The sequence below is a fragment of the Anopheles stephensi genome, chromosome 2 (genome assembly GCF_013141755.1).
Source record: "Anopheles stephensi strain Indian chromosome 2, UCI_ANSTEP_V1.0, whole genome shotgun sequence".
Classification (NCBI taxonomy): domain Eukaryota; kingdom Metazoa; phylum Arthropoda; class Insecta; order Diptera; family Culicidae; genus Anopheles; species Anopheles stephensi.
Window position 1 is genome coordinate 45,051,948 of NC_050202.1, and position 27,025 is coordinate 45,078,972.

At 43.2% G+C, this 27,025-nt stretch overlaps 2 protein-coding genes across 14 annotated transcripts in view; one reads left to right on the forward strand and one right to left on the reverse strand.

Moving 5' to 3' along the window:
* The first annotated feature begins 11,781 nt into the window (after positions 1-11,781).
* On the forward strand, positions 11,782-22,790 carry LOC118502383. Its single transcript, XM_036034605.1, has 2 exons — positions 11,782-15,282; positions 22,723-22,790. Exons 1-2 carry the CDS (start codon positions 12,096-12,098, stop codon positions 22,788-22,790), a joined length of 3,255 nt encoding a protein of 1,084 aa, XP_035890498.1. The 5' UTR covers positions 11,782-12,095.
* The window catches only part of LOC118506880, a 95,086-nt gene continuing 85,540 nt past the window's right edge, over positions 17,480-27,025 (reverse strand). For all 13 annotated transcript variants that reach the window (XM_036044637.1, XM_036044629.1, XM_036044632.1 and 10 more), the window contains 2 exons: positions 25,582-26,806; positions 17,480-20,027 (listed from right to left, as the gene is read on the reverse strand). In XM_036044637.1, coding sequence (XP_035900530.1) covers positions 25,644-26,806 — 1,163 coding nt within the window. In that variant the 3' untranslated portion in view covers positions 17,480-20,027; positions 25,582-25,643. The remainder of the gene's footprint in view (positions 20,028-25,581; positions 26,807-27,025) is intronic.

Consider the following 27,025-nt stretch of genomic DNA (forward strand, 5'->3'; position numbering starts at 1 on the left):
AAACAGCCAAAAGAAAGGCACAACCATCGTGACCGTGATGTACGTCTTGGAGCACGGCCTTTAGTGTTGTGTAGTAGGCATTCGATTCGATTAGATTGTGCATGCCAGCTGAACCCATGTTGAGTGGCTTGTTTGGCTCATGTTTTATAGATACAATCGAACAAACAACACTCTGTGTAAAAGCGTTTCCCCGGCCCCGCGAATGCTGTGCTGCAGTTCGCTGAATCTGGAGGTTTGTTTGCTTCGAAGTCATCCCGGATGGAATGGATTGAACGAACGGATGGAGTTGACTGCGGTTGATTTAATAGACGATTTGGAGGATTTGTGCATTGAACGGTCGTGATTCAGGTGTGAAATGTTTGTTTCTGAGATGTTTCGAAAGATATTTTTTTATCTAAATAATATGTGCAAATACTTTGTAGGTGTGACGATTTACACAAATATTTATAGATATTTGTTGGAAGTTGCTAAAGGACATATATCTTGATGTCATACACTGTTTACCTTTTTTGAGAAACTTTGGCTAAACTAGCCAAGGAAATGCATTTGGAAATTTTGTTTCTTTAATATTTAAATTCCTTTAGTATAAAAGTTTTATTTATTGAAACACATTGAAAAAATTGAATATCTTGGAGATTTACAATTTCTTCCACATTTTCAACAAATATAAAATAATTAAAACAAAGCAAAATTGGGTAACCTCACAGAGTTGTACTGATTTTAAAATGTGGAAAAGACACTAAGAAGAAAACTCGAGGTAAAATATTGTTTCTTTTATGATTGGAAATAGGATTAAAGTCTTAGCCTATTGAGACGTCGTCGATTGAAGTATCTTTCAACTCACTAAACTTGAATTACCTCCGGATGATCACAGCTAATCATTTGTATCCAAGACAGAGTAGCAATTGTTCGATAAGGCCTTGAAGGTTGGTTGGTTTATTCGATTTTTAATACTATGGGTCATTTGGCTTCATTCGTCTCTTCTTTTGATGCAAGTGATCAAGTTATATGTGTATTTGTTATTTATGCTTCTTTAATTTGCTGTAGTTTTAAAAAGAGGATTTGGTCTTGCTGAGCTTGCGTGTTTTAGGAAAATATACACTCGATGATATGATCAAGCTGTAGATCAAATAATTCTTGGGTAAACCCATATAACAGATTAGGAGATGTGTGAAGTGTGATATCAACACCACAGAAATTGTCAAGTGGAATAGTGGGTTTTTAGTCCAGGGGTATTTTTTTGTCCTGAGGAGAAGTTATTGGTTGAATATTGTTGAGCTGCCTATGGTCGTTGCTCTCTTGTAACACATAGAACGATCTTAAAAAAGGGACATTAAGTAATTCGATAGCCATGGTTAAGGTTCCATCGACCTTCCAAAGGGCCGCCCGGGATAGATTGACGATATATGTATACAATAATTCTTGGATGGAACAAAATTTGAAAACGAACAAAATTTAATTCATGGATAGAAATTTAATGGCTTGAAATACATTTATTTTCATTGACATTCATAGTAAACTAATATTTAGATTCATACTTTACAGGGACTTATCACAAACATCGAAGGAAGTCCACAACACATTATTCTCTAAAAATAATTTGAATTTTCCGCGGCGGTGCGGTGGCCGAGGCGACAGCGGCGCCGGACTTCACACGGCAGGACCGTGGTTCAAATCTCATCCAGACTTGCCCGTACGTAAGACTGATTACTTTACTGCGGATAAAATTAAGCCACAGAAAGCCAGAAATGTCAGACGTCTCGACGTTGTAGTAGTGCCAAGGAAGAAGAAGAAAAAATTTAATTTTTAGTTTTATGTTTTCGTATTTTCGTATTTGCATTATCAATTTTTACAGATGAATTAATCGATTAATTTGTGACTAGTTTGATCCTTAGATTTGTTGTTGGAACTTTCAGAATCTTTATAAGACAATAAAATGCATCTAATGTTTCCATCATTCAGTTTTCAACTGTTCATTCTGCTTTTCAAACTCCTACCTACTTATTACTGATAAATACTCCTGATAATGTTACACAAAACATGCTTCTCAAAAGATTAATCCATTATTCTCCAAATTGTTGGGCCATCGAATAAAATCTTATAATACTTATAAATACAAATTCCTCCTCCTTTTTTTTAAACAAAACACTCGCTTTTTTCATTCTCTTGCCTTGTTAATATACAAAACATTCCTTGTTGCTTACGTGCATCATCATGCCTCAGTAAATACATCTGCCACTGCAACTATCTAAAGCACCACTGGAAATGTTTAGTTTAAATCGTTAAAACTCCTTTAATTGCCATCAAAAGTGCAGTTTGAAACATTGTGCTTATCGATGTCCTTAGTCTTAGCCGCACAGATGATTTGAATGTGTGCGCTTTTTATTTTTATTTTACAAAATTACATTCCATTACGAGTGTGGTCGTAAATTTTGTATTCACTTCGAGAGGCAGTCACTCCTCATCCCATCGAGATGGCCAGAGCTGGTGAAGTTATAGCTGGATAATGACCACTGACAAATATTGCAATTATTAATGAACGAAAAAAAAGGTAAGAAATGAAGTACCCACCCCGGAATAGACGTAAACCGTTGCGTTGCCGTGCCCGTCTCGTGCTCTCTGCTCCCACAGAACACCTATTCTCCATCTCCACCTGTCGACCAACAAAGATTTGCTGCAAGATAGTCGGAACCAGCCTTTTGCTGGCCGCATTTATTATTATTTAAATTAGCCTAATAAAAGTGTGCAAATGACTGCGACTGGGTGGACGACGCCACACCAGACGCACGGCTCGGGCACGGCTTAGCGAACGACGCCGGGTCCACCGTCTTCCAGCGGTCAACGGACGTATATCCCCATCCCATTAAAGCGTAGCGCTAAAGGATACCTTTTCCCAGCACACGGACGGAAGGAGGTCGGGAGGGCCGGAAGAGCTGGCAATAAAAGTTCTTCTGGCGTTCGGCTCATTCAACATTCGACAAGTTTTATTGGCAATTTCTGCCGGCAACTTCATGGTCCGTCATCACTTTCCCAACCTCATCACCATCGCCGGTGAAGCCGAAGCAGTCCAACTCTTTGCCGCCTTTGGTGAGTGGTGCAGAAGCGGTACATTTCCGTTGCTGATTATCATTCAATTAAGGGAATCGTACGCTTGTTTGCTTCGAAGGTGCGGCAGAAATGCAACTGCAGTTTGGATGGGTGCGCGAGTCCACGAGACCAACATGGTCCCGGAGGAGTGGTGATTGATTTCTTCGCAAATTTATGCAACGGGAAGTGTACCGGGTGGAGTTGTACGCCACCGAGGTGTTACAATGTAAACAACGGTCCGGTACACACACACGCGGAGCACTGTGTTTGTTGTGCCGTACCGGGTGTTGGACAGAGGCGTGGAGTAAGAAGAAGCAGACGAGGCAAAAAAAAGCAACAACAACAACCCTGGATTACACGCCGACGGTAAGCAAACATTGGCTTGTAGCGAGCGTCAAACAAACAAATGCACATTCTTTCACCAGTTTTTCCAACACACACACACACAAACACACAGAAACACGGAGCGCTTCTAAGCGCGTGTCTCCCCCAAAGCGAATCGTTAATCCGCTTAAAGGCTCCGAATCTTCGCTAAATCCTTCCGCAATCCAATGCCAACAATAGGTCGAAGCCGACGACAAATCGACGATCTGACTAAGCCTTAGGGGGCCACTCCAACTGTTCAGAAACCAGAATCCTAGACGCGGCGGGATCACGATGATGTCCCAGCACCACAACGCTACAGAATAGTGGGACGGATGGCTATCGAATCGAAACAATTCAATCGGAATCGCTTTGCCTACAATCGGCACCACACACTCCGGGTGTCATCGAGACAATTCGGTCGGTCTCGGTCCATCGCTGGGAGGATAAAAATTGATACACCGTGAAAGTTTTTCGGCCCGTTTTACGGTATTATCTCGTTCGCCGGTGGTGTTTTTGTTTGTTCTGCACAATCAACGAATGGCACACGCTGTAACACACGGACCGGTCTTTGGAGAATGAAACAGAATCGCACGTTTTGGTGTACCGCAGATCGACCGACGAAAACCACGGAAAAGTCGGTCGAGAGTTTGATGTGATGTAATACGTAACAATACGAAACACGAACATTGGGAGTACGTACAGTGGTCAGAAAGTATTATTTTAATGTTTATTAGTTTTTATTTGGAGCCAGCACTTCCTGAGCTTTATTCGAGATGGCTCTAAACTGATGCGAAATAAATATATTCGCTAGTTATTTTATAAAATTTAAAACATATTTTAGATATTCAAGAGGTGTATACAATTGCTCTTTTTAGTTATGCTGACGTTATGGAGATGATCATTTATCTGTACCACTTCTCCCAGTTTTTCTTTATTGGCTCTACTACCTATAGCGATCCTGACCAACTCATGAAAGGCTTCTTAGCAATAGTTTAACAATAGCCAGTTCTGCGTACGAGAAGATGTCCCGGACGGGATTCTTTGCTGCTTGAAGACCACCGCCGCTATATCTTTATGTAAAAGATTATTATAATGTCTTGACTTATCATTCGCTATCAACTCTCAAGGTAAATCTAATCCCCAAAAACGATTGCCATTATGATATTTCTCTGTCAACTAGAAGCAATTTAGTGAGCAATACGGCCAGGCCGTTCTTTATGAATAAAAAAAAAAGAAGCAATTTAGTGGTTTATTATATATTTTAAACCAATAAAGTTTGACCAATTTCAGACCCCTCAACGGGCCACTGTGTAACTCCGATACACAACCGACCGTCCCGGATGGAAGAACGTTGGTGGCATTTACCATCCAATTGTCACCGGCGCCCATTTCAGCGTGTAAAACCAAACCAAAGTGCGCTTGTTGGGGCTTACCAGAATATCCTGGAATCCCACCACAAAGGATACGTTGATTATGTTGGTCAGCAGCATCAGCGAAAACAAAACCGGAGACTCGACTCCGGCCGAGACTTTCCGTCCTCCACCACATCATAGCGTGGCCGTTCATAAACAATTGAAATATAATTATTTGGATTGGATTTAGTTAGTACTACATTTTGTGGCCAGCGATGGTTGGATTTTTTTTCTATCTTTCTCTCTCTCTCTCTTTTTCTCTCTCTCTCAATACGTGTATGTAATTTTTTTGTATATCATAGGATTTATCCTTGCTCGACTCACTGCGCAACGTCCAGTTTTACAGTTCACTTTCGAGCACCATCTGTCATCGGGCAGTTCCAGTTCCGGGCCGGGACGCGAATTGCGCGAATGATACACCGTCCGATGCCAAGTCCGTGCGGTAGTCCTGTGGTCCTGTTCCTGACAGTGCTCCCATACACGCTGTCGCCCCCCCCCCCCCCCCCCCCCGAGGCCATATGTCGAAAGCACCCGGAGAGGGAAGGAGATATTGAAGGGAATATGTTTCCGTTTGTCCACATTGAAGTGCTGGCGCTCGAGTGGAAGTAAGTGATTCTTTTTTTGTCATCCGTGCGCCCGTGCAACTGCAACATTGGAAACAAACCAACATTCGCCGGATGCGTTAGACCGTGCACCGTGTAGCAGCAGTAGCAGCAGCAGCAGCAGGCCCCCAGGAGGAAGCCACAGGGATAGCCGATATGGAGATACGCGGAGTAGCAAAAAATATATATATTTAAACGCACATTTCCATTGGATTGTCCTGGTGTCCGGGTGGAAAATGGTTGCACGAGGCTGTCGGATAGCTCCCAGCATCATGGAGCATCGGAGTTGCTGGGAGTTTGTTTTTTGTTACTGACTGCACTTTGGCTCTCCACACCGTTTTGCATCGTTCGTTATGCATCCGCTTTGAAACGGATGACATTGAATTGGACGTCCCCAATTCCCAACCAACCCGATGCATCTTCATCCTGCGTCCTAACCCGAGCATGGTGGTGGACTCTCCGCTGGGTGCATAAATTGTAGGTAGATTGTTTATCGCGCATCGGGTGACAATGACAATCACAACATAATTACGGCCACACACGAACAGGTTCACCCGGCTGCACTGCACCACGGCTGGGACCGCTGTCGCAGAGGATTCCGTTCGAATAATTAAACACAAATATTGGAAGCGTTTAAGAGAGACAGGAACTGAAGAAAAACGGTCCCACACCGGAAAGGCCGGCGGGATTGGGGAGATGCAGGATCGGTGGAAAGGAAAGCGACGACTGCTCCCGATTGACGTACATACGAAGGCTGAAGATTGAACAATTTTCACACCTTTTTTTTGGTGGTCATTCACCAGGGCCAACGCACAAGGTGGTAGCGCGTTTGATTGCCCTTCTGTTGCAGTGTGTTTCGCTGGATGGAAGCATCGAGTCGGATGCTTCCGCAAAGTTTGAATATGCAATCGGCAGGGCAATGGGAGGACGTAACGAAGACAAAACAAAAAAAAAAATCGCTGAGAATTTTATTTGATCCAGTCGGTGACAAAAAATATGGAACATGGCTGTCTATTCTATAACCGGGGTGATGATGGACCGGTGGATACATCACCATCACGCAAATCGCCAGAGGACATCGGATTATACTCGTCTGTCATCCGCACAATCCGCTCGTTGCAGTTCCACGGCGTCTCATCCCTCAACGCCCGTACCAGTAGCGGTGATGCCACATTATGGTCGGTTTGTCGCAGAAGAGTAATTATAAAACAATTTAAGGCAAACTACACACACACACACCCACACACACACACACACACACACACACGCTCGGTACAAAATGAAACACAAATAATGTAATCTATTTTCACCGGGGCGTTTTTTCCGATGCGTGTGTGTGTGTGTGTATGTGTTTTGTTTTAGGCCAGCTGGATCTCTTTCGTTCTTCATGCTTCCGAGTGGGATCGTTGGAAGGAGAGGGTGAGGGATGGAGGTAATCCACCCATTCCAGTCTCTCTCACCCCGATGCATCAAATAATGCACGACATCGGAATAATGCAGCTACTAAATGGCTGCTCTAAGTGTACGGATGATCGAGCGAAGGGCACCGTATCAGGGGAGCGCTGAGTGAAGATAAATGTTATTTAAGAATTTGAATAAAATCGATTGGAATATGATACCTCCACACCGCTGTGATGTTTAATTTCGCGCTGATCAATGAAGATTATTGCTGGGTGTGTGTGTGTGTGAGTACCGATCCTGAAACTTAATAGCCTACCATACCATGCCGACACGACGGATGGTAATGGCAAGCGTGCCACTCTTGGCCTCTTTCGAGTGATTAGCCGCACCGGACCAACCGACTGGTACGAGGTTGATGGAGTCGGTAATCCGTGTGTTGACCGCTCTGTTGGTGAACAATCTAATGGGCGGAGGTAAATGTTTGCTGAAGGAAAATAGCCGTATCCTCCGTTACAACGATCGTGTGTATGTTTGCGATCGGACTTAAGTATAGATTATAAACGTTTCATTAGAGTAGGACTTCACTTCGTGGACCGGGCAGGTTATTGCAGATTAATTATATTTTGTTGTTGAAGCATGTGCGAATAATCGGATTTTGTGTGTAATGATGCATGGATTCGAAGTAAATATAAAATTATCTATTAAACACACATGAAAATTACTAGTTGCAGTTGGCGTTTGACTTGGTTTCTAGCATGGAGGTCAGCAATAAAAATCTATCTGCGTTTAGAATTTTGCTTTGTGACTCATCTCTTGCTCCTTGCTCAATATTACAACATGCTGGAACTAATGTAGGCCGGTTCCCAATAGAGTCAAACCAGCCTTTTTGTTGGATTCAAGCACTATCTTAATGATCACTAATATATTTGCCAAATCATAAACACGTTTGGGTTATGCCACTTATTTTTGCACTCTCTTGGTATGTTTTTGGTGGCCTGGTACTTCTAGAAATCCGTTGGTTAAGCATATGCAGCAATAATGGAGCAGGAACAGGTCTGGTGATATAACTTTTTTGTCTTATTTGCAACCCTCGACAGATTATTAAATGACGTGGCTCAATGCACTCAGAGTCTTTCAAGCAACATAGGATTCTGGTACATTATCAACTAAGTTCAAGGCTCCCTAAATTTTCAAGTTCCTACAGCCATAGGGACCAGACAGTTTGCTTGTAGGATGATCCACCTCTGTCAATATATATGAGTTCCTCGAAAGTGTCAAGCATCTTACTACGTTTAATTAAAATAGATCCATTTCAGGGTCAGGGTTGAGATGTTCACGATTCAAGACATCTTGCTTCATACTGTAGTCCCTATTATAAACACTTAACACTTAAAGAATAATTACGAGATGATTTGCAGAACATCTCTGCTATAGCAGAGTTTCCACTCGTGAAAAAAGTGGAATAATTTACAAAAATTACTTAATTCCAGTTTAATCTTCTTCGGCTATTTTAAAACATTTTCCAAAAGATATTATTCCATCGTATACTTTTCTTCTTCTTCTTCCTTGGCACTACAACCTCGAGAGGTCTCGGCCTGCCATTTCTGGCTTTCTGTGACTTAATTTAACCCGTAGTAAAGCAGTCAGCCGTACGTACGGGGGGAGGCGGTGTGGATGGGATTTGAAGCCCGATTTTGCCGTGTGCAGACCGATGCCGTTATCGCCTCGGCCACCGGACCGGCCCACGTATACTTTTACATGCTATAAAAACTAATGAAAAGTAATAGATGATGATGTTGGCAATATTCAATATTCCCTAACTTTTGTGGTATAATCACCTTCAGAGACTAACTTTAAGTAGTGGAATTCTCTCTGATAGTTCCCTAATATATCTTAGATGATGGTGCATTAGGGAGAATGATTCTTGTAGGTTGTACTTAGCACCGTAATATCCCTGGGATTGCTGTCTATCTATTTCTCTTTTGAGCTAAGATAGATAATACCACGATCAGAATCATATGATAACCCATACCTTTCTAATAGTCATTATTTGATGAGCTTCATGGCCTCGCTTCATGCATGACGTCGTCTCTCTTGTGCCAATGGATGACTTGTAGAGTTTTGTTACTGGATGCTTCAAAGTCCAGAAACTTTGAGCTTTGAGCTGAATATTGTGAGCGTATCGGGAGAAGAGCCATGGCTGATAAAAGTTATCAGATCCCTATCCTTATCAGGACAGCAGATCGCTTTTGGTCTGAAGATATTTCGGTGACCTGCTTTATCCCATATCTTCGATAACATTTTCCTCAGGTTGCTTACGTATTGGGGTTGATCTTCTCTAAATTTATTGTTGGTGTAGGTGATGTCTTCTTTGCCATATTTCGTACAACTTCAAAATCTCGTAGAATCCAACACAAAAATATAATTATTTATTTCTATCAACACATCGAAACACAGCTGATCCTCTGTACGAAAACCGATGCAGTCAATTTGATAGGAAAATATTCCATCTCACCACTGATTACTGTTCAGGTGTGTTTCCTGCATGAGCTCTCGAAAGTAAATTCGGATCGTTTTGAAGATTTCTCTATCAACAACAACAACAACAACAGCACCTACAACGTTCACTTGCGAAACCGTCCCAATAAACGAAGCGAAGCAGATAAACTGTAACGTCGTAAAGTTTGCTGCATAAAACTCCTAGCAGATTACGATATACCTGCTGCTGGTGCTGCCGCTGCTGCTGCTGTTTAGATTAGGTGTGCTTTTGCCTCTTTCTCATCCGAATGAACGGGCCATACGGGGTGTTGGCTCATCAAACGGTTTCATTTGCTGTTGCACTTGCCATGTACCCAACCTGCACTTCGTCACGTTTTCCGTTCAAGCGAGATCGCTTAGCCGAAAAAAAGCGTCGAAACTCCAAATTAAATTTTCGTTGCATGAAGCGCTTGAACAAAAGAAGGTAAACCCCGTACCACACCACATCGCTGGAAAATGAGTTTCACTACAGTTCGAGTGCATTTCGACTGTCTGTGTTTGTAAGTTCTCGCTCCTCAAGTATTCCTTTTCTTGATGAGCGTTTATGTGTTCCGGTCCTCCGATACTGAACAATTGACTGTGTTGGGGGGTTGGGAGAGGGGTGATTAAAGGGGGCGAGGGTTGGCGAACCGGGAGAGGCCAGTGTTATCGTGGTGTCTCATCGTGCTGAAAGCGTATCGATACTTCCCTTTTGCAAAGTGTTCCGGTGGTTCGTGCATGACCGTGCGGTGTGTGTGTGTGTCTCGCCCGCATCTTCCAACCAACCGACAGCCCCGATGATTACGGGGTTTGGCAAACGGCACCGCGTACTGGCGAACCTCTTTCCCAATTGCGAAACTTCAGTACGAATGTTCGGCATCTTTGCTCCACGATCGGGACGCTGGAGCACCGTATATGTGGTTTTGTTTCGCATCGTCCCTTTTGCTTGTCGCATTTATGGCTTTCCCTTTTTGGTGGTTGCTGTTGCGCTGTCGGACGTGGATATTTGCTGCATCACGAATACACGGCATCATGATTGCCGCCGTCTTGATGCAGTTAGGAAAACGACCTAGCCCTCTGCTCTGTTCCGGCCGCGCTCTGCTACCGGGCGGTGATTGGATGAAGAATTGGGCGGTGGTGGTAAAGGGTTCAATTCGCCTCATCTCATCATCAGGTCCTTGCAGATCATCTAGATACACTACACAGAGACAAAAGCTCAACCCAGTTCATACTCAATGCTAGTTAACCTATGTTGGGCTTCCCGAGTTTTCCACACGCGCTGCACTTGAGGCATTTGGTGAGATAAAGCCTTTAAAATTAATATCTTGTCACGGGTAAACTAAGTAAATGTGGTATTTTAGTATTCTTTTTCAATTATTTTAAGTCTCCTGTGCCGAACTACAAAAAAGTTAGCCCAAACTCTTTTCCTCTAAATTTTGAGCTTCAATAAAAATTAGCAAAGAAATTATGACTACATAAATAGCATCGCAGGAATTGAGAAAGTGAAATGAAAACGAATTGAATGAATAATGCAATTTTTTATACATTAGATACGGCCGTATTGTTATTAAAAATGCATAGTAATAGAAAATTATATGTTATCTCATCAGATTTCATTGTCCATTAAAACATATATTAAAATCCATCGTTTTTATTTACAATAGCTAATCAATTCGTTTAACGTTATACAATATTGAAAGGTTATTGTAAATTGCAACTTTATTTTTTTCTGATGCTGAAAGCTTGATTAATTTGATAATTTGATAATTTGATTTTTGAATTTATATTGAGCTACACACCAACATCTTCTTCTATTTATCACTACAATCTCGAGCGGCTTTAAGGCATGCATTTACCTTGAAGTACTTTACGTTAATCTTTCCTACTGTTCCGATGTATCAATTGCTAAGTATACGTCTTGGTGGTGTAAAGAAGTCTAGCAAACCATAGGAAGTTCTAATAGCTGTAATTGGCCGTTGAGGCAAGGAGAGGAAGATCAAATAAATTTAAATGATTTTTAGAATAAAATGTCCCAATTGCGAGTTAACAGTGGGCGCAATGAGTGGACGATAGAGGTCTCACCAGCCAAGATAGAGGACTCGTTGGCCCAAGAGCCTCGTCGATCAAGGATTCTCGTCGTTCTACCAATTTTGTATCCTGAGGACTCTCGGTGTCTAAGGAACCTTGTCGTGTCAAGTAGGTTCGTCTACCAAGAAACTTAATGTTCCATGAACCTCATTGCATTTCGTCTTTAGACTGTATGTCTTGTCGTCGAAGAAGCAATATTGTCCAATGGCCTCGAAAGTTTGTCCTTCTTCTTTTCCCTTCTGGGCACCTTGTTACGGGCCTCATGATATCTTGATACGCCACATATATGTGGATGTGTAAGGAGGAATCACGCGATGACTTGCAAGGGATGTGAGAGTCTGTGAGTGAACGCGACGGTGACAATGATGTAGGACGTGTGACGCGGAGGCAGTTGCAATTGACCAGCCGGAGTGTGCAGACAAAAAAACGATCACAGTCTATCTTATCGAACACCACTTACCAATATTACAATAAAGGATTGAACTTTCAAACTGTACAAACAAAGTCCGCCTTTATTACATGGGGGCTCAACCGGGATGTGCGTGATCTCGATATAGATAAAGTGAAGCGATCAAGCGACACGAGAAAGGATTCAAGTGAATAACGACGAACTAACGACGAAATGGCGACGGTTGACGAATTGTGCGAAAATTTCACCAAAGTTGGGTTGACACGCGAGTGCGAAAAGCTTGGTTTGCCAGCCATCGGTGGAAAACGAGATATCGCGAAAAAAATCATTAACCATCGGAACATGACGAATTCTGGAGGTGAAAATGGTGAAGACGATCGCGATCCACAGAAAGACGGCGTGTGTGAGAAAGACGACTCACACACAGAAGACGCTGAACGTGGAGTTGTCGGTAGTTGTGAGAAAGACGGCTCACACTCCGATAACGAGGAACGTGCAGAAAGAGACGGCTTTAGCACCAACGGCGAGGACGACGAAGCGGACAACGACGACAGTGAAGACAATGAATCCGATGATATGTTTCAGACGGCAATTCGAACCAATACTTCTACACCGTTAGCAAATCGACTACGCGCATCACGACGTACGAAGGTTTACTCTTTCCGCGATATGGAAGAGAGTATTGAATCCTTTGGTGCGGAGGAAGGAGAAGACGTACGGTTATGGTTGATGCAGCTCAAAGGCGTGTGCAAAGCTGCGCGATGGGACGATGAGCAACAATTAATAATGTGCCGAAAGAAATTAACTGGTACCGCGAAACGTTTTGTATTTTCGCTTCGGAGCAGTTTCAGCAGTTTTAAGAAGTTAGAACAAGCGCTGATTAGAGAATTTGCACCACGCGTACGGGCAAGCGATGTACATCGTGCGTTGACGAACCGTAAGAAGAAGAACTCAGAGTCCATCCGTGATTATATTTACGAGATGCAACGGCTAGCGCTCCCTATCGAACTCGACGAACCTAGCCCCTGCGAATACATAGTAAACGGTATTACGGACGATGAGCATCACCAAACGATTTTATACGAAGCGCAAAGCATCGAACGGCTTAAGCGGAAACTACTGAATTTCGAAAGAGTGATGAAGGATTCCAAGAACAAAAAGAAGCGCGACGATTTTGGAAACAGAAAAGAGAAAGCACGTGAAAAGGAAAACAACACAATGAGCAAGAAGCGTAGTTGTTTCAATTGCGGTGAAACGTCACATGTTTCCGCGGATTGTCCACAGAAAGGTGCAGGACCTAAGTGTTTTTCGTGCAATACGTTTGGGCATCGAGCGCGCGAATGCAAGAAAGGTGGCACGAGTAGCCAGAAGGAGAAACAAAATGTGTTGATTTGTGGACCAAGTGTAGAGCCAAACCATAGTGAGCACCCTCCTTCAAGTGTAACTAAGTGGGAAGACGAATTTACATCGAAGAGGTCATCTGAAAAGCAAGTGTGGCTGCAGAGAACGATAATTCAAGTGAAAGTAGAATCGGTAATTATTGACGCTTTGTTTGATACCGGCAGTCCAATGAATTTGATGACGCATTACACATATGAAAAAATCGGAAAACCCTGCCTAAGTACCACTACAATGAAGCTAAAAGGTTTTGGTGGCAACGAAATTGCTGCTGATGGTGTGTTCCAAGTAGATATGTGTATCGACTGTCACCAATACCGTGATGTGCTTTTCTATCTAGTACCGAATAAAAGTATGTCTTTTGCGGCTGTGCTCGGAACGGCGTCCCTTCAGCATTTTGATGTAAAGGTGACCACGAACGGTGTGCAAGTGTTAAAGCGAGAAGAATGCGAAATTATGGACATTATGCTGTGCGAGAACGAAATCGATGTACCGAAACAATATGCAAGTGAAGTCAAATCCCTAATTTCTAACTACGTGCCGTGTGAAGATGTAAAGAGTACCGTGGAAATGAAAATCCTTCTCGAAGACGAACACCCGGTGCAAACCAATCCAAGGCGGTTTGCCCCGAAAGAAAAAGAAGTGCTAGAAAAAACAGTAAACGAGTGGTTGAACGCAGGCATAATTCGGGAAAGTAACAGTGATTATGCGAGTCCTGTAGTGCTAGCGAAGAAGAAAGATGGTTCTATGCGAGTGTGTGTAGATTACCGCGAGCTCAACCGAAAGATAAAGAAGGATTGTTTTCCGATGAGGAATATGGAAGACCAAATTGACAAGCTACAAGGAGCAAAAGTATTCACAACGCTGGATTTGAAGAACTCTTTCTTCCATGTGCCGATAGAGAAGTCTAGCCAGAAGTATACAGCGTTTGTGACACATACAGGCCAGTACGAGTTTCTACGAGCTCCATTCGGCCTGTGTAACAGTCCTGCATGTTTTAGTCGTTTTGTAGCCAACGCGTTCCGTGAACTGATCAAAAGCGGTGAAATATTAGTGTATGTGGATGATTTGATCATTGCGACAAATAGTGAAGAAGAGAACATTATCACGTTGAAAAAGTTGTTCAAGGCTGCCAGTGCAAACGGAATTGAGTTCAATTGGAAGAAATCTCAGTTTCTTAAGCCCGAAGTGGAATATTTGGGGTTTGTTATTAAGGATGGTACCTATAGCATTTCGCCCGATAAATTAAAAGCAATAAATTCTTTTCCGGTGCCAAGAAACGTGAAGGAGTTACAAAGGTTTCTGGGTTTGACGAGTTATTTTCGTAAGTTTATCGAGTGCTACGCGATAATGGCTAAACCGCTAACAGACTTGATGCGTAAAAACGTCGAATACGAGTTTACAAATATGCATTTGAATTGTTTTGAAAGATTGAAGAAGTGTTTGGTGTCTGATCCAGTGCTGAAGATTTATGAACAAAAAGCTGCGACAGAGGTACATACGGATGCTTCAAAAGAAGGTTACGGAGCAGTACTGCTACAGAAGGGCGCTGACGATCATTTCCATCCTGTTTATTATATGAGCCACCAAACGAATGATGCAGAGAAAAACTACAGTGCGTACCATTTGGAAGTATTAGCCGTTGTGCGAGCGGTAGAGAAATTTCGTGTCTATTTGCTTGGAATACCTTTCAAAATAGTAACAGACTGTTCGGCTTTTCAACACACCTTTAAAGCAAAGGAACTTTCTGCGCGCATAGCTAGATGGGCTTTAATGTTGGAAGAATATGATTATAAAGTAATTCATAGACCAGGAACGTCAATGAGGCATGTAGATGCTTTAAGTCGAGCTATTATGATTGTAACGAACGATCCGGTGGTAGAGATGATAATAACTGCGCAAAAGAAAGACGAAAGAATTTCAGCCATACGACAATTATTAACAACACAACCTTATGATGACTACTGTATGAACGGCGAAGTTGTGATGAAGCTGGTGAAAGGTAAGGAAGTTATAGTCGTACCTGTAGAATTACAAGGTGAAATTATAAGAAGAGCCCATGAAAACGGACATTTCGGAGTGCGTAAACTGGAAGATATGATAAGTCGTGATTATTACATACCGAATCTCTCAGAGAAGATAAAGAGGAAGATCGAATGTTGCGTAAAGTGTTTGATTGCGGAACGTAAAAGAGGCAAGATAGACGGAATGCTATATCCAATAGAAAAAGGAGAGGTGCCGTTTGACACCTATCATGTTGACCACGTAGGTCCGATGGCGGTTACGGATAAAATGTATAAATATATTTTTGTTGTGGTGGATGCGTTTACCAAGTACACGTGGATATATCCGACGAAGACTACAGCTTCCAATGAGGTTATTCAGCGATTGCGTAATCAAAGCGAAATGTTTGGAAATCCACGAAGAATAGTAAGCGATAAAGGATCTGCATTTACGTCAAACAGTTTCAAACAATATTGCGAGGAAGAGAATATTGAACATATTGAAATAGTTACTGGCGTGCCGCGTGGCAATGGACAGGTCGAAAGAGCAAATCAGGTGATACTAGCAATGTTGACCAAATTATGTGTAAACGATTCACGAAAGTGGTACAAGCACGTTGGAGACGTACAAAAATGGATTAATTTGAATGTACATCAGTCGACTAGGGTCACACCTTTCCAGGCGATGTTTGGGGTGACAATGCGGCATAAAGAAGATTTGCGTTTATCGGAATTGATGGAAGAAATACGTGTAGCACGATTTCACGAGGAACGTAGTGCTTTAAGGGCTCAAGCTAGATCAAGTATCGAAAGAGCTCAGGCTACACAAAAACGAAATTATGATCTACGTGCTAGATCATCAACAAAGTATGAAGTAGGAGATGTAGTTGTGGTACAAAAGATGCCCAATGATCGATATAAAGTAGAGAAAATTAGTGGCGAGGGCTCACAACATACAACGACAGCTTCTAGCCAAATGAAGAAGTATAGAGTAGAAGTGACTAAAGAATAACATCCGAGGCGGATGAATTGTCAGGAGAGGCCGTGTGGATGTGTAAGGAGGAATCACGCGATGACTTGCAAGGGATGTGAGAGTGTGTGAGTGAACGCGACGGTGACAATGATGTAGGACGTGTGACGCGGAGGCAGTTGCAATTGACCAGCCGGAGTGTGCAGACGAAAAAACGATCACAGTCTATCTTATCGAACACCACTTACCAATATTACAATAAAGGATTGAACTTTCAAACTGTACAAACAAAGTCCGCCTTTATTACATATATGACAGCTCAAAACAATCAAACAAAGAAGCACGAATGTTTTGCAAGATGAAATAAATGTTAAAAGTGTAGTTTAGGATCCCATCCGGAACGATCTTTCTTCTTTATATTTGAAAAGATCTTTCTTTATATTTGAAAGACGCAAATATATTCAATACAGTAAGTCATCATGCAATTTTCTGAAAATACGTAGTTTAATAAAGTTTAATTACATTAAAATTAATTGTATTTCTACCACACTCCACAATCTAAGATATAAATGCTGTGCTCTCAGAAGATGGTAAAGTGAATTTGTCGTTTAATTAACCTAAAAGGTATCGAGAAAATATGATGAAAAAACTCACTTATAAAACCGTAATTCAATGTTGTTTAGATGTTCAAAGATCACAGGTAAGGATGGTGGTCGTCCTACAGGTAGGACGTAGAATCTGCCGAATTTTAAGCCAACACAACATGACGTCCTGCTAGTTTGCTCTAATTTCTTTCTTCCACAAAATCCCATCCAAACAACGAACCAAGCCAAACAATCAAACGTTCTGTAATAATGTTAATAATTTATTTACCATGTTTTTGCTTTGTGTTTTTGCAATTTGTTTTGTCCACTTTATTTCTTTCTGTTTGTGTACGAGTTTTCCTTTCTTTCTTTTTGCTTGTTTGCCAATCGCACAAAACAGCCCTATCCAGATGCGCTCACATTGACCATCGTGTTGCAGTTTGCAGTTTACAGTTTTGCTGGTTCTGTTCCAGTATCGGCACCATAAGCCATGGACACTTTCATCGACACACTTGCTTAGCATGAGTCGTCACACCTTTTGGCAGCACTTTGCTGCTCGTCTGCCATCTTCTTCCTATCAGCTACTAACACGTTCTTACCACGCTCTGGTAAATTGTTTCTTTATGTACGGGTTTTTTTTTCTTGTGTCCTTTAATGGGGGGGTTTGGTGGGTGGCGAGAGTAAAGGAGGGCTTTTAAAATCTTACTTCACATCAGGCTGCATTTTTACACCACTTTCATCTGCATAGGGGCAAATCAAGCTGCATGCGTTTGATTTGTTGGACAAGTTCATGCATTACTATCGTTACATTGTTCCATTGTACACTCTGTTCTGTTCTGTGCTGCACTGCACTCTATTTACAACTTCTTCGTTTTGACTATTTTCCCCCCTTATATTTGAGGTTTAATAAGTGACATTTTTTTGTGTTGATGCTGTTGGGTATGTGAACTAGGTTGGTGCGATAAAATTTGCATTTAATTTTGATCTGTTCAGGCATCCTGCCGTAGGACTATTTAATGTACAGGAATTACACGAGGGCTTTTTTTTTAGCGAAGCGAGAACAATTTTCCCAAACTGAAGAAAAAACGGTGTTTGCATTCCACATACACATCCATCAGCACATGGGAAATTGTGAAAATATATTTATTTATATGCGTTGTTGCTATAGTTTGGATGCTTTCTTAGGTGATGATCATGATGATGGAGGGTGGCGATCAAATGGTTCAAATCGTACGGCCCTTTTATTTTCATGTTTGCGTGTTTAAGTGGAGAAAGAGTTTCGGTTTAATATTGTATTCAGTTTTCGCCATCCTTGCGTTAAAATAGTTGTATTATCTCCCATCTTTCTTTCTTTTTTCTTTCTGTTATCTCTCTCTTGTTTTTCCTTTTACTGTAGCGTTTTTTTCTTCTTCTTCTGCTAAAATGGAACATTACACCTTGGCTGCTGTACACTTACATCCATTTTTCACTTTGCTTACCTCAATTATCTGTTCTCCGAATGTCGCTTCTCTATTTCTCTGTTTGTTTCTAACATTTAAATTCGACTGTTGTAGCATCCGTTTGTTGGCTATGTGTTCTCTGACTTCTGATAGGGATGCCCTTCTCTCTTGCTCTCTCTCTCTCCCCTCTCTCTCTCTCTCGATCTCGCGGATGAAACGATAACGATAAACACATATTCCTACGCCTAAAACTTAGCACAAAGCAAAGAACAAGCTCTCTAACCAATCGAACTTAGCACAGTAAAAACCTCCCTTAAAACAAAACTTGTACGATCGTGTGCAGCACTGTGTGTGTGTGTGAGTTTGGGTGTGTGTGAGTGTCCACTTCAGCACAACCAAGAACTATAATAGAAAACCGTGCGACAGTTACACCAGCCTTTTTTCCGGGTCCTCCCTTTACCCGACACAAAACTATTAAGGCTAACACATAGAACAGTATGCTGCGTATGTAGGCGCCCACTATGCGCACGTGTATCACAATTCGATTCTTTACTAGCCATTGTTTTTATTCTGCTGTTTTTTTTTCTTATGTTTTTCTTTTCGCACAACGAACAGACTAATGTTGCCCTGTCGTGTAGACCAACGCTGATTCATCTTCCATGGGAGATGAATTGAATCGTTTCCTATTCGCTATCAGCAAAAAATAAACAGGAGAAAGTAACGAGTAACGGATTGAATGTTTTTTTTTGTTCGTTCCCTTAAAATTTCCACCTTGGGTGCGGTGGTGCTCAAGATTACCTCTCTCTGTCCCTCCCTCCCTATCTTTCTCTTAATTTTGTGCCGATGATGAGTTTCATTTTAGTGAGATTTTTGTTTCACAACACAACACGAATGTGTCGAATGGCTATCGAAAACAATACTTTTGCTACTACCACATACTGTTAGTGTTGCTGCAGATGGCTTCCGCCCGCGTATTCTTAAAATTTGGTGGGAAATTGGCGCCAAAGACGAAACACTTTTACAAACTAAAAATCGAAATAACGCGAAAAAGGGTTGGTTTGGTTTTAGCTTACATATTTTCACTTCCATTTGTTTTTGTTTTGTTTTAGTATTTGTTACAGTTTTATCGCCTTTTTGTATCTCTTAGACAGCAACAATAATTCTAACTCGCTCTCTCTCTCTCCTTTTGCATGAGGCAAGTGTACACGTGATGCACCATTAAACGAAACCTTCTCTTCCTTGTTTCTACAACTCTTGCGATTTTCTTTTTGTTCGCTGTTTAGCTTTCAAACAAAACTTCTATTATTTATCCTGTACACAACATTTTGTATCACAGTGTAGACCTTCGTTGCACGATCGAAAACACACAAACAAATATCAATATACTAATGTTCTGCTTTTGTTCTTCGTTTTTTTTTTTTGTCAGAATCCGCGGAGTCCCGAGTCCTTTCCCGGAGTTTTAGCTTATCTTTAACACGACGATCACGGTAAAGATTAGATTTTGTAAGTAAAATTAAACCAAACTTACAGAGTTCTGCTTGCTAGTAGACGGCTCATCCACGTGACTGGCGTCTGGTCTGGGTCGGTGATGTTGGGAAGAATTGGAGTTGGATTGGTGGCTCATGTCGCTGCCATGCAACTAAGGAACGGAACTAGTGACCCGCGAAGCTCACAGTAACAGCCAAGACTAGGGGTAGCATCTAACGGCTTTCGAATGATTTGCTGTTGGCCGGTAGCTCCCATCGTTCGATCTGTGGATTTTGAGTTAAGAAAAAAGGAGAAAAAAAGAAGAAAAAAATGGTTCATTGGCAAATAATCCATTATGCTGGGCAATTCTGAAACGATAATAATTGTGTGAAATGAATTTAAACATTCGGTACAGAATATGCATCACTTTTTTCTGTTTTTGCAATCAGCTGCAAGACCTTGGCGGATCCAGCCCGTACAACCACAAGACAAAGGAACTAGCTCTAGACGCACCACCCCCACCGACCGGCGGCAATCCGTTAGAGGTAATAAAAAAAAGCAATTCCCTCAAATGGAAAGCCATAAAATTATCTCGCTGAAAACTAGTAAAATTCACTAGCCCGTAATGGCCGATCAGTACCGGAACCGGTTTCGCCGATACCGACGGCTGCCTTTGCCCATCACCCTGACTAAAGCCCTGCCAGTTTATCTCTCCACCGAGACACGTTGGAGGTTTTTCGGAAAACGGCAGCTCACACTCATTTTCTTAAGCTGCTAGGGTACCCGGGGAACATGCAAAACCAAACGCAGTTCTAGCCCAGCAGCAGCCGCCGTGTGGCATCATCATAACCATACCAACAATCATCACGAGAGCTGAGATCACCCGGAAATGCGTACCCCTGGAGTCGTGGCGCGTCGTATGGTGGAGTGCTACCAACCTTGCGTAGTTTTGTTTTTAATGCGTTTTTCATTATACAAAGTAGCTTGTAAATTATCTCGCTCGCAGATGTCCTCCAGTTTTTATGGTCACCGCGCCGCCGCTTGTGGTCACAATGTTGCGTTGTCGCAACTCTAAACTCTAATTCCGCGACGACCGCCAGGAACGGACGCAGTTTATTGAGCGTCTTGGCGTCTCGGGCGGATTATCGTAAAGTTCGTTTCCCGATTGTAGACATATCGGTGATGCAGGTTGTTACGTCGACACTTGGCCGCCGACGGGATCTTTTATCGTTATCGGTCAGCTTACATCTGTACGTGTGCTTGCACCAACGCTGCACGCAAATCGGGGCAAGCAAAGTTTAGCATAAAAATTTGCAAACGCGTCAGGAAAAGTGGTAGGTGCCTTGAGTGGAGGTCGGTTCAGTTCTGCCCATCCCACCCTCCCCCCCCCCTCATGTCCCCGGTTTCATCTCTTTGCTGGCCTCTCCTTGGCACCGATGGGGTGGGATATGTTGGCAGATATTTACGACCTATTTTACGACCGTAGTAAAGTTGCATTTAGCGCGTCTTGTAAGACGCTTTTTCTCACTCGTCGGAGTGTGTCTGCCAGTCAAGTCACTCAAGCGAGGCTAGTGTTATTCTATGTCCCTATCCCCCTTCCCTGGTATGCACGGGGTACGTCTCAACCCCCTTCCGACCAAAGAATCGATCATCGAAAGATGCAAAGATTTGCCATTGACGATAAGCCCCCGGGAACCTTGCGGTGTACGCGTACCTTACGGTGTCGGCCGCACATCTTGCTGGCCGGCGAACCGAACAGACGCAAGGCAGTAAAATAGAAAATTATTATTGCCTGGAATATATATTATTTCCTAATGTATTGAGCGACCTCGCAAACTGATCAAGCGCAAAGATCTCCGCCCCACACCAGGCGGACCAGACATCAGACAGGCGCGCAGGAAAGAAGCGACTCTCTGAAGGTTGAGTTGGGGTTTTGTTACACAGCCCTGCTTGATGCACACGGATCCACACACACTCCCGGTTGTATATGGCCATTTTACGATGATCGTTAAATCGTCCCGCGGGGTTTTGCAAAAAACGGAGGAGCGGGTGCGTTGCATCACAGAAGAACAACAGAGAAAACGCCTCCTCCCTTACTGCATAATGCATTCCGTAGTGGACTCTTTCAATCATGGGTGTTTGTGTAACGCGGTTTCGGTGTGTGTTTGATTTGGTCCAAACGGTACACCGATGTCTTGGCATTTTAAAACGGTACTTAAGACGCCGTTTAGCAGAAAGTTAGATTGAATGGCGTTACTAAATAGAGCGTGTGTAGCTGAAACTGTCCGCTCTAAGGCCACGTCGAAAAGCAATCGAGGATGATAACCTGAGCCTGAAACTGCTGTAAAGTAAAAAAAAAACTAAACTTATTTTAACGATTTTTTCTCAGTACATTCTACTAATCCTCCTAACTGTCTATGAGCTTTTGTAGCATGTGTGTGATGTGCAGACAAGGTATTAAGGCGTAATGAAATAATAGGCAGCAGCTATGGCCAAAATAGTCTACTTTCGAGCAATATGGTTAAGCCGTACCTAATGAATAGAAATAGTATAATTCCTGACGATGAAAAATTAGGGATAATGAGCCACTTTCTGAGGACAAATCGTAGACACTTCAAGTTTTACAACATCTTCCGAAATCCAGGAGTCGAAACATCCAGAATTAAAACGTCCATGTCCATGTTAGGAGATTTGAACCTATGTACACAAAACTCTCAGTCCATTTATTAGCAAAAGATGCCCATGAGACAATCATATACAATGAATTTACTGACGGCGCTTGTGAAAAATATCTTTCATATACGTCTAATGACCGCAACACTAACCAATAGAGTTTTGAGGCTCCACGGGATGGCAATCATTATACACTTATCTGTAGCACTTGGACTGTCGAAGACATCCAAATTAGGTCTTGTTTTGATTGCCTAGGTTAAAAGGATTAATCAAATCTAAATTGCTTTAAATTATATTTCTTTTTAGTTTTCACACACTCGGGAGCCATTCGATGTGATTTCGACGTGCTGTGCCATTTACATCTCACCTGTTAGGGCTGATCGATTCTAATGCCACTAATGACATATGTTGATGATTATGCCTTATCAACTGGAACAACCCTGTCATGCATCAATAGCACTACAAATTATAACTGTTTTCTATGGTTGCAATTTAAAGGGAAGTCACCTGTCTCTCTCTCTCTCTCTCTCTTCCTCTTTTTCCGGCACTTTCTACGTACAGCACTTCGGTTCCACAAAGTGTGCCACAAAATTAGTTACTACGACACCGGAATGCAAAAATCGTATTATTTACCTAGTCCGGCAAGGGCAACGTGCGACCACGCGAGACCAGGCACCACCATTAATGATGCATCGGGTGGATAACGAATGGACTAAATTTATTCATAACTTGCCCCAAACCGTCAACACAGTCGACAAACCCATCGGTCCCCAAAATGTCCGAGGTTTTCTTTCCTGCCAGATGGTTGGAGAGGGTGCGGGGGGGGGGGGGGGGCGAGACTTCCAACAGAGTGCTGCAGATTAAGCACACAAACACGCACCTACAACAAACAGGCGCAGAGTTAAGCAGGCGAACAAAAATAGCAACCAAAGTGCGAAAAGCGAGAGTGTCGGGCAAAGCGTCGATTTTCCCTCATACTCTCTCTCTCTCTCGCTCACTCACTATGTGTGCATATTTACAATGCATGTGCATAGACAGCTGAAGTCCCTCTCTATACGAGTAGGGTGATGGAGGCTGCATTTACCGAATCGCACCGATGATGAATGGCACAGGGAAGGGATGGATTGTTTTGATTTGTTTATTTCCGCTTGACGAATGCAGGTCTCCCGGTTCTTTCACTCGTGACGCAGACGTCGCCGCCCCTAGCCCCCTGCACCGGAGCATAGAAACGCAATTGCAGGACGCATTTCTGCGCTCGGCTGCGACACCCCGTCCCCGTGAGCCAATGCAAACACCCAGTTGGTACACCGGCGGCATCACACACTATTATTACATTGATTGTTGCCTGGCGAGTGAACAAGAGCCGATGGATGACGAGCGCGAGGGGCACCAATACGCGTTGCATATTTTGTGTATAAATTTTGAATAATCGAAACAACGATTTCTGCTCTTTTTTTTTGTTCGCCCATGCTTGTTGTTGTTTGCCAACAGAACTCTCACACCATCGCGCAACAACCACCCGTTACGTCGTGTTGAATCATATCAACATTTTGGTCGCAACAAAAAAAAAAACGGGACCTGTCTACCTGCCCCGAAGGCGCAGCCAAGGCAGCAGCAGTGAAGTGAAAAATAGCCATTCCGGACTGGCAAACGCAGGTACGGCCGGGGCGACAAAAAGCATGCATTAGCCCGGGCTGCTGGTGTGCATCCATCGCCCCCATTTGTGGGTGATTAAAAATAAATATAAATAGGAAATAAATTATTTGCTTCCCGACCCGCATGGATTATTTTTATTTAGAATTTTGCAATACATCGTCCGGTCCCATGCGATACTGGGCGCACACCATGGGTCAGCGTAGGGTAATGGGTGGACACATTGTTATCGATGCTGTTAAAATTTAAAGTATTTACATCGAGAGGTCACCAATGTACAAGATTTGATAACTCTGCTGGAATTCAAAGGAGATTGAATATATCGTCAGTATCATAGGATGGAAATTGGACTGGATCGGCATCATTACCATATCAGTTCATCCCAGGTTGTCGTTAGGCAAGGTTATCAAATGATTTCACTGTAGAGCATGTAAGTAGCATCTTGCATAATAAAAAAATATAAAAAATTAAAAAAATAATTACGAGAACAATCTCTTTTACTCTTGAATTGATTTGCAATATAAAAAAGCTTTGTTTTAGGCATTCCAAAATGAGCAATCCATTCCAAAATCAGGAATATGTTAAATTGACGGATCCCGCTAATCTAGAGTTAAAAAACTTGGATGAGAGCAAAGCACGAATGCGTGGGCTATTTTCAGTGCCTTGCCTTCCCTAAAGTCAATGGACTTATGCATGTGAAATTATGTGCTGCTATTGTGATTTGATAGTAAAACATTTGACAATTTTTTTTACTAAAAAGTAACTTACATTCTGATGCTAAAATGTTGTTACTCTTGTGGAATCTTCTGAAACCCCCTCTAATAAAGGCAAAATTTAAAGAAAAATAAATAAATTTAACAATTAGTGTATTAAATTTGCAATTGACACGTTTTGATCGAAGCAAAACGTTATATATGCAAACAAAAAATGACAATAAACTGCAACCGTCGTTAGGCCGGAGGATCTTTCGATGTAATCTTTTTAAGCGCTAGACCGCTACTAAATACCTATATTGAGACTCTATAAAGATAGATTTATATTTCTAGTCCAGCTAATGCAGTATTCAACTATATGTCCCTCCATGACCCATCGTGCGGCGCCAGGACGAAGAGAGATTGTAGCACCCAGAAGAGTAAAGTGCATGAGGTGTTGTACTATTTTTTTATCCCTATTTGCTCACCCATATCAATAACTAAACGTTGATTTGGCCGTGAATGATTTATACAAAATGCACCAGCACACTCCTCGCACCGAACGATGATCGATACTGGCAGAAGTAAATCAGCCCCGAGCGGTATTGGTGACTGGTAGCAAACCCGTCAACAACAACATATTACCCTTCTTTTTTTTGCTATCCATCTATCCCGATGGGTCATCAGTAAAGCATTTCGTTATGAATGTGCTTGCTGCCGAACCAATAACGCAGCAAAAGATCAAAGACTGTGTGTCCCATTGGCATATGAGTTGCATTTGCTATCCCATCCCGCCCAGGTTTAGGTTGCAGGGACTTACCTTTCCGAACGGCCGGAAGCTGCACTCTTGCACCATCATCTCGGAACGAATGTCGGCGCAATCTAGTGGATGGTAGCAATTGAAGCCTGATGAGCAGTGAGCGAATTTTCCACCGCACTCGCGTAGAAAAATGTACCCTTGGGTGGCGTTAAGCGATTGTTGCTGGGCGAAGACGAAGTCGTCTGTTCCTTTGGTTCGGCCAATGTCTGTTGCAGTTGCTGCTGCTGCTGCTCCTTCCGATAGAAGGGTTCGACGTGGGGCAACTGCATCTGAGGCTGATAGCCTAGAAAGTGGGTGTGGAATATTGGTGCGGTCGTGGACTCGCTACTGACGGGCGGATACAAGCTGGACGGTAGAAGATGGGTCGGGAAGTGGGCCGTGTAAAGCGTCCGATTGACCGCTTCCAGCCCGGGCAACAGCAGTGGTAACGGGAAGTTGTTCGCCTCGAGCTCGTTGTACTTGTACATCGGGAACGGCAGCCCGTTCGGTTTCTTCAGCAGGTCCAGCCGATCGAACGTGCTCTTGGGCAACGAGTACGGTATGCGGTGTTCCTTCTCCTTGTCGTAACAGTCCTCGGCCGACTCCGTCACACCCTCCGCGTCCTTGTGCGGGAAGGACTTTTTACTCCGCCGTACCGACTCCAGGTACGCTTCGTACGGTTGGCTCGGGTTGTCTTCCCGTTCCGGCGATTTGTGCGTGGTGGTGTGCAAATCTTCCGGCTCCCGGGCAGGAATGAACGAGCGCGCCATTTTGCTCGCCGCCTCCGCGAGACTCTTGTACACGGAGGGTTCCTCGTCGGGCCCGGGCGATCGACTCGGTGCGTTGGTACTCTCCACCGTCTGGGAGTATCGTTTCGTTTGGCTGCGGGAACGGCCTCTGCTCATTCGCGTGGCCGACCGCGACGCGTGAGTCGCCCTTACCACGGACGCACTGTCATCGAACGTGATACAGTCGCCATCGTCTCGATCACAGCCGGTTCCACTGCTACTGCTGGTGGAGGGTTTCGATTTGGTGTCAAGGTTCAGGGCCCGATCGTCGGCGCGCGGTGTTTCGGCCTGCCGCGAGCAGGATCGCGACCGCGACAACGAGCTGGACCGCGAACGGATGGTGGAGTTGGTGCGGGTCACAGATATGTTTTCGTCCTCGTCGTCCTCCGTCAGCCGGTCGCTGTTTGGGTCCAGCGAAGACTTGACCAGCGCTTCGTACGTCTTGATCGTTCGTTTACCTTGGGTTCGTGGGCGATGTAGGTGAGTGAAATGTGTCAAAAGAAAGAGAAAAGGGACGGATGGAAGAAAGAAAGCAGAAGCGCAATTAGTACAGCTCATCTCAAACACTGGAACGTCCCGGTGACGACCGCGGATGCTCGGATGGTGCAGTCGATCGCCGATTACCATACCTTCTGCACGGATTGATTGATTGTAGAAGTGGAAGTGGAAAAACCCAC